Below are 14899 nucleotides of genomic sequence, written 5' to 3'. Positions count from 1 at the left end.
TGCGAACGACCACTACTGTAGCACGTCGCATGTCCAAATACCATATCATTATTCAAGTATCAAAAAACTTGTGACGAGTAAAACGCAGCAGCTGAGCTCGTTAGAGTTAATAAAGGAAATTATAATAATGAAAATAATAAAAAAAAAGTTAAAATTTTTATCAAGAGAATTGCAACAGTAGAAAGGTGTACCGACCTGCTTGGTGAGTCGAAGCTCGAGGCTGGTGTTGTGAGTGACAAACTCCGCGGACTTTGGATACGTGACGTTGGTAAGTTTGATGCGGCACTCGAACCTCGTGCGATCTGAAACCCAATAGTTGAGCAAAAAAGGACCCACGACATTTTTCCCCTTTCAATGGCACACATGGGCCATAGAGCTGTACGTACACGGGTGGAAGCTAATGGACGCGAGCAGAGTAAATAACAAAAATAAAATAAAGACCTGTATCTCCGGCGACTATTGATTGTCCTCGTCACGGCGGTCTCGGGTACTGCGCGAGATAACAAATCACGGGCGATAAATCGCTCGAGTGTACAGTGTACGCGCATACCACCACCCCCAACGGCTCCTGAGAGTGTCTTTCTCAACCCTCCCCGCAAAAACGAGGAGAACGACAACGATTTCGAGAGAAAACTCGTGGTTTACGGGGCCCCTGGATTGTCTCCCATGCAGATGCATTGTCGGATCGCGTATACACACGTGGACTAGATAAATAAACTCACCGCTGCGGACGCGAATCGGCTTCTTGCAGTGGCAGGGCCTCCGACGCTCTCCCCCGTGTTGTTCCTGCAGCGACGCCAGTCCCGGTGGCCGCTCCCCCGGGAAGGGGCACTGGAAAATGCAGTTGGCCTCTCGGCAGTCCTCTGCAAAAGCCACAGAGTAAGAGTAAGTGGCGGCAGTGGTGGTATGAGCATCCACCCTCCCCCACTCTCTCCCTTACGATGCATGTTGTCGAGGGAAAAATAGCGCCGATCGGGCGAGGAGGATAGCAAAGGGGATGGATACATGTAAGGTCTGGGGGTGGGGGTGGAAAGGAAACTCTGTTTTGACCAATGTGGGCTAAAATAAAGCGTAGTCATGGCACTGGGCAGTGACAGATATATATATCCGCGATGGATCGTCGAAATCGAGGAGCGTGCTTGTTCAGCTCTCGCTTCTTGTTCTCGGGAGAGGTATTGCACCTCTTTTTTTCTCTCCTTTTGTTCGTGTGCTTCTCGAGAGTGCGAATCCTTATTTTTCGGTTTGCAGCACCCAGTCGGGTCTATACATATACATATACTTTATTCGGTCATTCCCTGCACAGCCACCTCCTTTTGGCATAATTGCACAAGTGTGCACCTTCAGAATGTGGGTGTACAGCATACCGATTAAAGACATGCCCCCTCGTTCCTTTACGCTCTTATTATCGACTACAGGGTGCGAGTATGTACGTCGGATCGGTTGGCTGAGGGGAGAGGACGAAGAATGTTGCTTCTATTGGAATTCTGAACCATACTTACTCCATTTTTTTTTAAAGAATTGGCGATCGATTCGAGACCACTTGGATGTACGCTCGGAATGTGATATCGAGGTCGACCGTCTTATTCGAGTAGATCGAGTCAATAAATAGTCAGCCCGTGGCGATGGTCTTTTTTTGATTCACTTTTTAGAGAAACTCGTGTATAAAAAAAGATGAAAGCGATCTCCATAACAAATCTTGACATTACATTTTTACTGCTTACAAACAGACGAACCGATTATTAGTTGTAGGTGATTATACACATACATATTTGTATCGCTATACACATACGGCTATAAATTACTTGATTGAGCAATCAATACGGCTATCGGGGGTTACAATGATATCTATACGTACACGCACACAAATGCGCGCTGATGCACCTACACTCATTGTATTATATAGATAATTTACGACTTGGTTGATATCTATATTTATAAACCATTGAAACCATCCGATGCACGTGTGACAGTAATTTTCTAAGTGATTATTATTATTACCGTTATTATTATTGTTATTGTTATTATTTATTATTATTATTATTATTATTATTATTATTATTATTATTATTATTGTTAAGGTGCACGTAATTTAATCGCAACTGGATTTGGATGGACTATTGAGAAAGTCCTTGGAGGGAAAAAAATATCCATTACAAACCCTGTTGCAAGTATGTTGGTGATACTTTGCGTCAATTTTCAATGCCACGTAATAAAAAATCCATTCGACTACCAGCTCTACCTTATACGACCTTCAAAAAAAAAAAAAAAAAAAAAATCCCCACCCATTCCTTCACCGCAAACAGACGTATAATGAATCATCGAGGGCCACCCACACACACCCGATCGAGCCAATATTCAACAAACGCGTCGCCAACAGCGGTAGCGGTAGCCCATATATATCTCCAATTCAAACGTGGTATATATACGATATATACATACATGCATGCGCGCGTACACTCTGTTTGGTATACATGTGTAGGGTGTAAAAGCACCCGGTGAATGGACTACTAAGCAATGGCTTACCACCAGTGGCGCTAGTCAGTTAGCCAATCTATTCCTCGTATCCCATTCTCTAATTAGCGACCGCACCGGCTGCCGCTTAATTTTGCAAATCGCTCAGACCATTGCCACACACCTTTCTCATCCCTTGCGCCCCCGTAAATGGTCGGCAGTACTTGCCGATGCTCGATTAGATTTTGCGTGGCTCGCACAAACGCGGGATCCACACCGAGCTGGGCTGCTCCGATAGTTATCATCAAATATCGCCGAGTGCGGTGCTCGTATATCGCATGAGCCGTGTCAACGTATGCGCGCCAACATCCATATATTCCCAATTTTTTTACACTCACAATTGGGCCAAACGTATAGGAGCTAATGAAATAATCGACCTGTTGGTAAACGAGATCGATACGCGTTATCAAATTTAACGCAAAGCAGCACAAAATCCGGATCATTCAAGGTTTCAGCGTTACGGAGTAATATCGAATTTGCGTAGTAACTGAGCACTCGGTTTTACCGAAATACCGGGTACTATGAATATTACTCGAGCAAAATTGCGATGCACGAAATACCAAACGCTCCGCAGCCGTACAATTTCCACCTAAGCAAACGAAAGGGGGATTCGATAAAAATCGCGTCTATGAAGAGGGAAATTCCGGTAATGGAGGTGATTATTCAAAGAATGGCAATGGGACAAAAACGAAGAGAGAGAGAGAGAGAGAAGGAAGGTTGTAGGTATGATAATTAAATTCATACCAGTTTCGTGGTCGTTGACTGACGAGAATTCACAGAAATCTCCGCTGAATTGCGGACTGCACAGGCAACGCACCGCTGCCGCCCCTATGTGCCTGCAATATGAGAGAGGGATTATAAGTATCTATCTTGAATAGTAAAAAAAAATGAATTAGCTATTTATCAAATGGACTAAGGAAAAGTTTGCATATTAGAATGGAGCTATACTCCAATACTATCACGAGGTGTACGTTGTGGAGTATCAGTCTATACACATGTATGTGAAACACATGAATTGAAATCATTTACAGGATTATTAACACCTCTTCTATATCGATTTTTTCCGTTGAACATTTAATATAACGAAAAATTTTTTCACGCATTTCATCAAAAATGAGAAATTTGAATAAAACACTTAGATTGACAGTAAAGCTCATACAAATAACGTAAATCATCAAGTCCACGTCAAAGATGATAATCACAGAGTGAGTACACGATAGGGATGCGTTGGTTGTTGCTTACCTGCAGGTGCCCGAGTTCTGACAAATCGGGGTGCCCCGGTCCGTGACGCAGAGGGGCCCGTGTCCGCAGTGCTCGCCACCAAATCCCTCGAAGCAATCGCAGTAAAAGGTCCTAAATGAAGAGAAACGCCGCGTTACTCATCACTATCACCATCACCATCATCATCATCATCATTACGAGGCACGTGCACGTCTACCAGACGCTTGTCTTATACTCTTGAGCTGCTGTTACCCTCAAGTTTGAGTCTAAATGAGAGCGAGACCGAGAGATAGGGATGGGGGTGGGTAACAGTGAAGGTTCGGGAGATTGCGCCAAGTGAAATGGGTCTCGGGCGAGTTGTAGATGCAATAACGATGTACTATACGTATGTATATACCTCCCGCACAACCCCTATGCATCTGTACTGTATGTGGTCTACTCTTTAGCCCCCACTGGAGATAATCATAATGGGCTGAGGAACGACGCGAGGCTTTGGTGTTATTAATTGCTTTGACTTTATCAATTCTGTGATGGTTAGCCACGACTACCAGTACTATTTTTGCTGCTGCTGCGGGTATATTATTTTTGCCTTGATATTTTTCCATTTTTTTGATGTGAGGCACTAATTGAAATTGAGTTAATAGATACGTAAGATTGACGATTTTTTTTTTCTTTTCAATATGTGTTACTGTATGTTAGCCTGTGATACTGCTTCTACCGTGAAGTATTTATCTCATTTTATTGTACTAAACTTGACGAAAACCTTATCATTAGATATGAGAACTTGACCCGCTATGTTAGCGTCTACTTTTAAAAAGACAGCAAGAGTCGTACAACAACTAGTATAGCATCTATATGTATACACGTACGTTACTAGTTTGCTGTAATTTATCGTACACGCAATTTCAAAAGCCAATTCAAGCGGATAGGTACACCAGCCAATAAATCTTATTTCTTTCGATCTCGAGAGAACATACGTCGCGTGCAGTTCAAGAAAATAACTTTTCATTTATATATATCGAAAAGTATATATATACATATATGTATGTATGAAACACGATCGACCCTCCCTTGTAATCGGGTCGTAAAGATCAAACGCATACCCTGTAGTATAGTAGCAAAGATAACGTTTCATACGGTGTTTTTGTTTTTGTCGCTTTACTGGGTTTTAGTTGTGGTTTCTCATTTAATAGCTCTTGTCTGTACACTGTTGGCCAACGTCGTTTGGGAAGGGCAATTAAAATTTTATGATCCGATAGCTTTCCTCTATAATACACCCGAGGACAACAAACTACGGCCCAATTGTAGTATTTTATGTTTTAATACATGTGCCTATAGATCGAATGGTTTGCTGTTTTATCTTTGTAAGGAAAACATTTCATTGCCTACCAAACTTGTATAAGGTTATTTTATCGTTTTATAACAATCAAGTTTCAATAGCAAGGAAAAACTTTCTGACGAAAGAGCAGGTACTCAAACCCACAGTCATTAAGGTTTCACGAACAAGTGCCCGCATACGTATGATGAACTCCTACTTCGTACTTGTAAAAACAAGCAAGTGGTTGTGGAAAAAGTTTTTCAGAGCATCGGAAAGCTCCGGTGGTGCAGTACACGTACTCATAGCGCGTCATGGGTGCAGGGCACACGACGACATTCAAGGGCTCCAAGCAATCCACTACAAGCCACTGCTCTTGCGGTTGACTGTGGCATAAAAAAAAGTTTGAGGATTAGTTTCTGAAACATTGGCTTCGATCCGGGGCTGGAGTTGGGGGTCAGCTGTCTTTTCCCTTGCGCGAAACGTTGCCGTTTTCGTTTGGTTGGCCGAATGGCTCCTTAAAACCTTCCTGTACAGTGGCGACTCGATGGGATATTGGAAACAGCTTATTTTTACAAAAAGCGAGTACTTCTTGGGTTTTACGGTATGCAGCTGTTGTGTGTTTTTATATTGCAGTGCAACTCTGAAAACATAATTTGTTGGGCGATACTCAATTAAGAGGTGTCCCACAATGTCTCTTTTGTCGTGGATGAAAATTGCAAAATACAAGAAAGCCTTTACGAAAAAAAATGTGGACGGAGATTCGCGAAATTCAACGAAATTCGTAGTCCAGCTCTGGTGGGCCCGGTTAATTCGAAGAAGCTCGAGCTAAAGGGGTTTGCCTAAATTACAAACTTCTGTGGGCAATTTTAATCTATCCCACTACTATAGCATCTCTACTTATAGACTTCCTTCCTTCCTTTCACAATCGTGTTACATCCTTCGATACCTCGTGGGTATTCTGCGCTTCGTCCATGATTTAACAGCTGTAAGTGTACGAAAATTTAAGAAAACGAGATACTGTTCTCTCATTGGTGCTTTCAACCATTCAAGTGGTTATAATAGGTAGGCTGGAATACAGAGACGAGTTTCTTTGAGGTGGGGTTTTTTAACTTTGCCAAAGAGTATAGTCAGGGTAAAGCCCACATATACCCTCGGTTATGATTCTTTAAACTTGAGGTATGGTGGGAAAAGGGGTCTACAAGCTTACCTTTGGCCCTTTCACTATCTTTTATTTTATTTTTCATGTCTTGTGAATATTTGACACTGCAGGAACATCAGACAGTGTTTATTGAGGAGGAATTTAGTGGACATTAAAAAAAAAAGATGTGACGGTGAACTACTTTTTGATCCGCAAAGCCGAAGCTTTTATTCATTTTCTTCAAAGATCTTTGAATAAAAAATCAAAGAATCCACATGGGCGGACACCAGTTTGGATCGAGTTTTTTATGCTAAACGACTTTAATGCAACTTTTCCACGGTAATATTTTCTCTTTTATCCTCCAAAGTATACCTTCATCATCGATCGCAGTTGTATACTTTCAATATGAAAACACGTATACAACCGTAGTATACGCGGGTACTTAAGTGCACCAGTCCAAATCGTTCTTTACAACTCATTTGACTAACATGAGGCGCCACGCCGGGAGAATACAGGCCGCGCACTTTTTCTTGTTTACAGGACTCGCATGCGATACTCAAATACGCATCAAGGAAAAACAATCTAGAAAGCTCCGAAGAGCGTTTTTCGATTGATGAAGTACTTGCACCGTTCCTATTTCCTCTCCTTCGAAAATTCATTCTGGAAAACGATGAAGTAAGCAACTTGAGAGTGTTATTTTTTTGTTTGTTTGTGGGTCCGTTTAAACAGTTTTCAACACAGCAGAGGGTAAAGTGAGCCAGTATATGCACAGAAAAAGTCATCTTGCGCAGGCTCGAGTCTGTTGCTGATTCGACATGCCGAAGGACCCAAACGACGCGAAGGGAAGAGCGAAATGCTGTCTCCGCAGAAGAAAGAGATAACTAGGGTCAGACTACCATACGCGCTGGTTCCTCATTCATCAGCGACTACCTTTGCCTCCTCGTGCTCTCCTCTCGCCCCGACCCCTCGGCATGCAAACGTACAATACAGTTTACCCACGATTGTGTGTGCATGCGTATAATGTACAGAGCAGTTATTACACTCAAGCTTCGTCCCAGTCTCGTCCCAGAGCTTAGGTATATTTGCGTGTGCGGTGCTTAGCTCACTTCCGTCGTTGTTGGGACGCTGCAACGTCCTTGTCTTCACTGCTGTGCTCCTCTGACGTGCAGGCGTTTCGGATGGCACTTTTGGTAGCGTCGGGGAGTTTTAACGGGAACTCCGTACCTATATTTGCCAGAGTAGAACTGTCGGAGCAAACGCGTGACTATACGGAGCTGGTGGGACCGCATTCGGTTGACGATCTTACGCGCCTTGATGGAGCCCATTGTCTTTGGCGACAAAGTTTGTATGCGCCTGTTTGCTTCTAATGATTGTTTTGCAAAAATTCATGGATCCGTTACCTGAACTGTTTTCACTTATTGGTTTTGAAGACGTTTACTCGTTGATCGCGGAAAAAAGAGAGAACCCGCTCGGAGGAGATAAAAAAAATTGCTGTATCCGCTGCCGCTGCCTCAGAGTGTTGGCTTTATTGTGGCGGAAAAATTCGACGAGATGTTGGAAACGTGGAAAGTATATTCATACGTGTATAGTGTGGGTCGCCGTACAGAGAACCAGTACCTGCAGAGATAATAATAATGCGCAGCTGCGGAAAAACGCGTGTCGATGAAGTTACCGAGTTCTTGGATGAATATTTCTGTAGAAAATTGTATGTTGACACGGTGCTCGAGATAATGAGAAGAAATACTTCAGGGAATACTTGGTCATTGAACAAAAAAGGGGTTCAGCTCAACGAGTTTTATTGTAAATTTTAAGTCTTTTCGTTTTATGATTATAGTCAGTGCTTGAAAAGTTGCATCTCAACAACGTCAACTTTTAAAAACTTGGTTTAAAAAAAAGTTTGTCTTTTCAGGGTGACTAAGAATATTCAGTTAGTTAATGCAGAAGTTTAGGTTTTTATTTCAAGAAGACGGATTACAATTATCAAGTTGATGGTAATACAAGTGCAAGGTTGGTAAATTATCAAATTTTCTCCATTAATTTGCTGCCAACCCACCCGTAAAATTTTTTTTTTTTTTTTTTGTTGCGTTATGTGAGAAACTTGCTAAACTTTGCTCATGAATCTCAATTTATTTTCAGAATCAACGGCTATAACATAAGCATAGCGACGCATACTTTCTGCTGCTTTTGCATGGTGTGAAATAAGATAATATAATCAGACCATCAGTATTTTGTGCATAAATTATTTATTAATATATATTCCGTAGGTAAGAAAAAAAAATTAAAGCAAATTTAATGAAAGCGAAGAAAAGTAATTATGACATGATTGCAAGTGCGAATTTGTAGTGTTGGAAAATGTCGGGATTTTTTCTTTATAGCCAGCATGCAATATTTACATTAATGAGAAACTTTAAGATACAAAGGACGGTTGTGTAATCATCTGAATAATATCAGGGGAAAATTATGCAGACGGCGTTTACGCACTGCTGAAGGGGAAATGCGAGGAGTGAGAATAAAACGTTCTTTACAGTACCGAGATAACATTTAGTTTAATCTCTTGTACTCAACATTTTTAATGAATTTTTCCAGTTCAGAGTGTATGGTTTTTCCTTCTTTCTAAATGACTGGCTCTTATAAATGGAGTAGATATACTTAACTATAGAAAGTCGTTTGGCATACTTGTGAAAACCTTTAATAATAAGTTGTAAAAAATTAATAGTAATGGACTTCTTTCTCGTTAATGTAGTATTTTTCTCACGACACGTCCAACAATCAGTTGAAGTACCTTGAATCGATTGTAAGCTCTGTTCTTCTCTTTATCTTTTAAAGAGAAGCAAAACAGAGTGAGTATGAAAAAAAGAAGAAAAAAAAGACTCGCAGGATACGCGAGCCAGTAAATTGTGATTATCAGTGGTTGAAATCGGCATCCATTGTCTGGTCGATTTCATTACTTTATTTAGTGCTGGCTGCCAGTAATTTATTGCTCGAGTACAGTTTAAAACCATTAATCTGCCCTAGTGTTTCACGTAGAAGTTTCGATCGCGATGATAACCTTCAAAGCTTTCTTTTTCTCTCTGACGAATTTCGTTTGGATTAAAAGTAAAATAAATTAAAATGTTTAATAAGCATGTTTTTACATCAATAAGAATTTTAATAACAATAACAATTTGTTCCAAACAATTTGAGAAAAACTTTGTACCGTTATTCAATTTGTCAAAACAAAACTAGATTTTTGCTCTGGCTTCTTTAAAAGAAAAATATTTGTTAGTGATAATTTTTCACAATTGAAAAATAAAAGACACAAAAAAGTTTGGCATATACATATTCAACACTTTATTTTATTCAAAACGAAGCACAAAAGAGAGCATTTTTTATTTCATGACTGAAATTACGATTAATTTACTGGTAATTAAAGTTCATGTCATTTTTTTTTTTTTTTTTTTCTCAAGTAATCTGTGATCAATTTCTGCGAGAAAAGCTACAGCAAAAAAGAATTTTCCGTGGCAATGATTTTGCACATTTACAATTTTTCTCATACTTCGTATACGATCTAAGTTATGAAGAAAGTTTTCATTGAGAGGTCTGTCCTCGGAATCAATTTTTACATCTTAAATGGTTGTTTTTACATCCCGATGAAATGAAAAAAAAAAAAAAAAAAAAAAAATGTATGAAAGTTCCTTGCAGCGTTCTGCGCCATGCATTAATCAGTGGTAAAGTGGAGCATCGAGCGCACGTACAGATGTAGTATCTTTTTTTTTCATGTCGTCAGCTCGGAGCAGAAAGAAAAAAAAAAAAAAAAAAAGTGTACCTATGTATGAAACCGAGCTTTCAACAGCCCGTAATTACGCAGATTACCGCGCCTTCCATCAACGCTCTTCAAACAATCAGCCAATGAGACGAGGAAAAAAATCAATACCGACTCACACACGCATAGATGATGCACGTGTCTCCTCGCAGCAACATCAATAAACAGTGCGAATATGGTTCGTTTTCTGGTAAATACTCGCATACACATACACGCACGTAATCACGAGTATTTGCGTACACCTCGAGGGATGGCCGCTCAGAGAGTGAGAAAATATTTGCGAATGCACTCCTTCGCGTCTCGGTAAAAACAAAAGACAGTACGCTGCTATACAGTGGAGAAAAGGGAGAAAAGGAGCGCCTGCCATAGGCTGTTGTTGTGGAGTCGTATATTTGGGTCTCCTCCAAACTTGGGGGACAAAAAACAATCATGAGAAGGGGATCGGGGAACGTAATGTTGGAAAAAAGGGACGCAGCACGCGAGAGCGACGGGAGTGGAAAAAGAAACATATACGCCATACTGGCAGGTCATTTTGCCGTCAACTTGTACACGAGACACACTCACCGTCATAGGATCAAAATGCAAAATATCGCCGGAGCAGACTATCCGGGTCATGCGCTAAAAACAGAGGACGATCGCGTTAATTTGTGTCTCTTTGTGGAGCTATGTATGTGCGTTGAGGTGAGTTTAATCAACCCGCGTATAATCTAGCTTCCAAGAAAGAAACTTTTACAGTAATGACTGTGCACAGCTCAGACTTACATTTCAAGCTACTTCCTCTTTTCTTGATTTTAAAATTTTTTTTTCTCACCCCGTCTCGGCTTCCTTTCTCATGCATGTATATACATATGCGCCATACTTGTACGGCTCCCAGCAAAGTTCGCCGCAAAACGCGTTAAAGGCCGCAGTCTCGCGAAGCGTGAAAATATGCGGGGAATTGCAGTCGATGTGCATATACAGTTTCGGTGCCACCGCCACCGCAATGGCGCGTATAATTGAAGGGCTCGCGAGTCGCGGGGGCGCTGAAAGCGAAGTTTCGTACCGAGACTCGAATAAAAAAAAGCGCAACGATTAATGGGGTTGGGACGGGGGGAGGGAGGAGGGATTCCAAATGCGTAATAATGAGGGTCTGGGAAATTATGCATCGCTACTGGTGGTGCTGCTCTTGGTCTGGGAGGGAATATTATAGCATTCCCGTGTTCGCTTTTGCGCGCGTACGCCGGAGTGGGTCGGTGGGTGTTTATGAATTTCCGCAATGTTCGATTATTGGACGAGTATGGGGACAAAAGGTCGCTGGTTTTTTTCTTTTCTAGGCTGCCGTGAATTATCGTTGCCATGTAATTATAATTTCAACTCCTGTGTTATTTTTGGTCGTTAATTGAGGCGAAATTTTCGAAGGAGATTGTGCATTAATGAAAAACTTGTCATTACAAAATTATCGGCTTTTGGCAAATTTCTAACTTGTATAACATCGCTTTTTCTGAGTTTATTGAAAATCTTATTATATGCGATTGCAGTAATCAAACTCGGGTAACGATTTGTCCATGAAAAAAGTCACGGTACCTGTTCACGAGGGAAGGGGTTTTATGCTGCTCCCAATCCAGTTCAGTCGTGTAGAGGTGGAAGTGGTTTACGGCGGAAAATAAATGTAACGCAAATGTGCAATAAAAATATTTACAATATATTTACAGTGCTTAAATTATGAAAATGTGCTCAAGTGAAAGCAAGCGGAGAGAAGCTTTCTCTGCCGCCGCGGCGCGCTAACTAACATACTATGCTCGCAGAGCAATATTTATAGAGACAAAAGTTAAAGTAGAAATTCTAGTACATTGATAAATAAAGGTACAAGAGTAAAGGTAAAACGGTCTCTTGGGCATTGCAAATGTACGCGATGATAAAGGCGTATGATCGGAAAATTACTTCAACTTTAATATAAGAATAACGAACGTGACGCAATTTGAATTTAGAAAAGGTTTGTCGGCAAATATTCAGGTACAAAAGTGAACAGTACCCTAGCGTTGTTTCATGTATTTTCAAAAGGATTGTCACAAGAAAATTATTTTTACAAACTTCCCAACACAACCACAAGCTTGGAGTTTTAAAACAGTATGATTATTATTGTTAAAATTTATTTATTTTTCGGGTGTATTCAAAGTAAGTCGTAAAAATGGAGAAATGTTGACTGTCACGTGTTGAGACTCATGGGATTGTGAATTTTAAAAAAGTTTAAGGATATAAATTATGATAATACTCGCCGTACTTGCCTCAACATGATAACACATTTACGGTGCACGTCTCAGAGGAGCTTCAGATTTCTCCTGGCTGACAAAATACATTTTAGAGCGAGAACGAAACTTTTAAAGCACGAGACCTTACTAGAGGTAAAAATAATAAAAAAAACAAGAAAAAGAAAAAAAAAGAAAAAGAGAGAGAAAATGTTGTTTGTCAGTTCCCTAAGATGATTGGATGCTCGGGCACACCTTACATACATCCCAGCCTCGACAAGGGAATTCTTTTGCTATGAATCACGATCCTCGAAGTACGCAATCTTGAGTCTGTCATCCTCCAATCATTCCCTTCCACGAAAAACAACGTCAACGCAATAAGCCCAGTCTCTTCAACGTCAAAGGTAGCAACAGCAGCTCTCAAGATCATGTACATCTTCAAGTTGGATGAAAAAAAAAAAAAAAAAAAAAAAAAAAAAATGACACTTACGCATGATCCGCGGCTAGGAGGCAATTGCCAGCCAGCGAGCACTCCTTCAGGGAACACGGGTTGGGCCTGACCTCGTCGCCGGCGCTCATCTCGTACGTCATGTTGAAGCCGTAGACGTCGAGCAACTTGTCCAGGACCCTCACGTGGTTGCCCTCGAGCCTGTCCAGCCGGAACTCGACGACCATGTACGGGCTGTAGGTCCTCAGCCACGTCCTCTCGAACACGTTGCCCTCGTCGACGTCGTGCAGCAACGCACCGCCAAAGCTCGTCGTCTCGGATTCGTAGTACGCGTACTCGTGGAAGCTGAGGCCCCGGTAGGCGAACAGCTGGGCTAGGTAGACGATGACGGAAGCGTTTTTCGCCTGGTCCGACAGCTCCGAGGCGTCGAGGACCCAGCGGCAGTGGATGGGCACGGCGAACGGGCCCGGGAAGTTTGGCGTCGAGATGATGCCACGGCGAGCGGTCAGGTGGCCTCCGCAGGGGCTTGCCGATGCCAGGGACTCGTCCGACCCATGGCACCCGGCTAACGGGATAAGTAGGAGCGCGCCTAGGCATGCCAGCATCGGCTGGGCTGAGCTGGTGGTCTGAAAGCAGAGAGTTCGTTTTTCAATGCTCGTTTTTTTTTTTTTTTTTTTTTTTTTTTTTTTTATCGTTGCTCCATTTTTTTTTCTTGGTTTGGCACTTGGGAGGGTTAAAAAAGTATAGGACCTTCGCTTGCTAGGTTCACGAAGGTTTTGCCTTAACTGGGAGCAAAGAGTAGTAGTAGTGGTAAAAAAAATAAATAAAAATCAAAAGCCGCTGTATCTGTATAAAAATGTCAAATGATTATCCCTCTTTCTGCTGCGGTGCATGAAAAAAAGAAGTTTTTACTGTGTCGTCTTCGCGCTTTAAGCATCTTTTTTTTCTCGCTCCTCCTGGCGATCTCGCTGCTGCAATGCAACTGGAGCATACAATTTTATTAATCGTTTGATTTGACAATTATTCGAAATATTGGGCTTGTAAGTAAAAGAAAAAAAAAAAAAAAAAATAATGAAATAAAGTGTGAAACGTACAAAGATTAAGTTTTAAAGAAAAACGTTTTCGATGATTCACTTACAACTTGAGATTTGAAAAAAATGCCTTTCAAAACTAGGTCCCGTAGTGAAAGGAAGTGAAGACAATTCACATAAATAAACATCAAAGAAAAGGAAAGCCGTAGGGAAGAAAGGGAAAGAGTCGAGGGCGATTATAGGAACTTGGAGGAAAAAAAAGTAGACGAGTGTACATATGAGAAACGAAAGCGTAAACTTTTTTTGAGACGCCAAAGAGGAAAAGGGCTGGGCTATAAGGAATGAAGAAAAAGGGGTGGGGGATGGGATTTGTGTGTTCGCTTCATTGGGCGCAATTTCCCGAGCTTTTTTTAAAACATCGATGTTCAAAGGTCGTGGAACAGTAACTACAGGCTGTGGAAAAAAGGGGGACGAGAGAGAAGCAAAAAGGAGGTAAGGGAGATGCGGAGGAGGGGATTTCGCGGCAAAGGTACACTTCGTTTGAGGCTTGACATTTGCCGATGGCAAGTGTCGGTGACCAGCCGGTGATCGAGTGCGGGTTATTGGAATCTCCTGGGCCATTGTCGTGGTCGACTGAGCGGAAAAGCTCGTTCGACCAACGCACACATGTATGTACGTTGTGTATACGGAAACATATAGATGCCCACGAGTAAACGTGTACACACATACAGAAAGACAGTTAGATCAGGCAAAAGCTTAGAGAGACTTTTAGGATTTGTTTTTAAAGTTTTCCACGTTGGTACAGTACTTGAACGTGGTTTTTATTTTCGATTAAAGAATAAGCGGGGTTAGAGTTTTTAATTTTACGAGATATCTTCTTCGTTATGCCATAAATTGATTCAGAGGGTTTTTTTATGCAATGAAGCCATTTGTTATAAAATTTAACACATCTCTTTGATTGTAAGAGTTTGGAGTGATCGTAAGGGGATGATAAATTTTGAGAAATTTTATTAATCGACTATATGTTCCATTCCAGGTATTTTTTACTCTCTGTAATACGTGAGGGCTCGTGATTATTTAGCGATTGGTTAAGAGATTTGAATTTCCTTGGAAATATTATTATCAAGAGACTTTGAAATTATTAAGATCAAACGAGACTGTTTTCACACTGTCTGACTAAACAGATTTAAACTACTGACCATTGT

The 14899-nt window shown here is 41.2% G+C and overlaps 1 protein-coding gene across 1 annotated transcript in view; it reads right to left on the bottom strand.

The window, feature by feature from the left end:
• LOC106637063 (uncharacterized) overlaps positions 1 to 13286 on the bottom strand; it is an 80427-nt gene extending 67141 nt beyond the window's left edge. The window contains 5 exon segments of the mRNA XM_089596100.1: positions 196 to 302; positions 723 to 858; positions 3254 to 3347; positions 3754 to 3864; positions 12706 to 13286. Of these exon segments, the coding sequence (XP_089452226.1) occupies positions 196 to 302; positions 723 to 858; positions 3254 to 3347; positions 3754 to 3864; positions 12706 to 13268 (1011 nt within the window). The 5' untranslated portion in view covers positions 13269 to 13286.
• Positions 13287 to 14899: the final 1613 nt, after the last annotated feature.

Source organism: Copidosoma floridanum, unplaced genomic scaffold (assembly GCF_036245765.1).
Source record: "Copidosoma floridanum isolate Cflo_tuat_1 unplaced genomic scaffold, Cflo_Japanese_pri ptg000029l, whole genome shotgun sequence".
In the NCBI taxonomy this organism is placed as follows: Eukaryota; Metazoa; Arthropoda; class Insecta; order Hymenoptera; family Encyrtidae; genus Copidosoma; species Copidosoma floridanum.
This window is presented reverse-complemented; position numbering and strand designations above follow the sequence as displayed.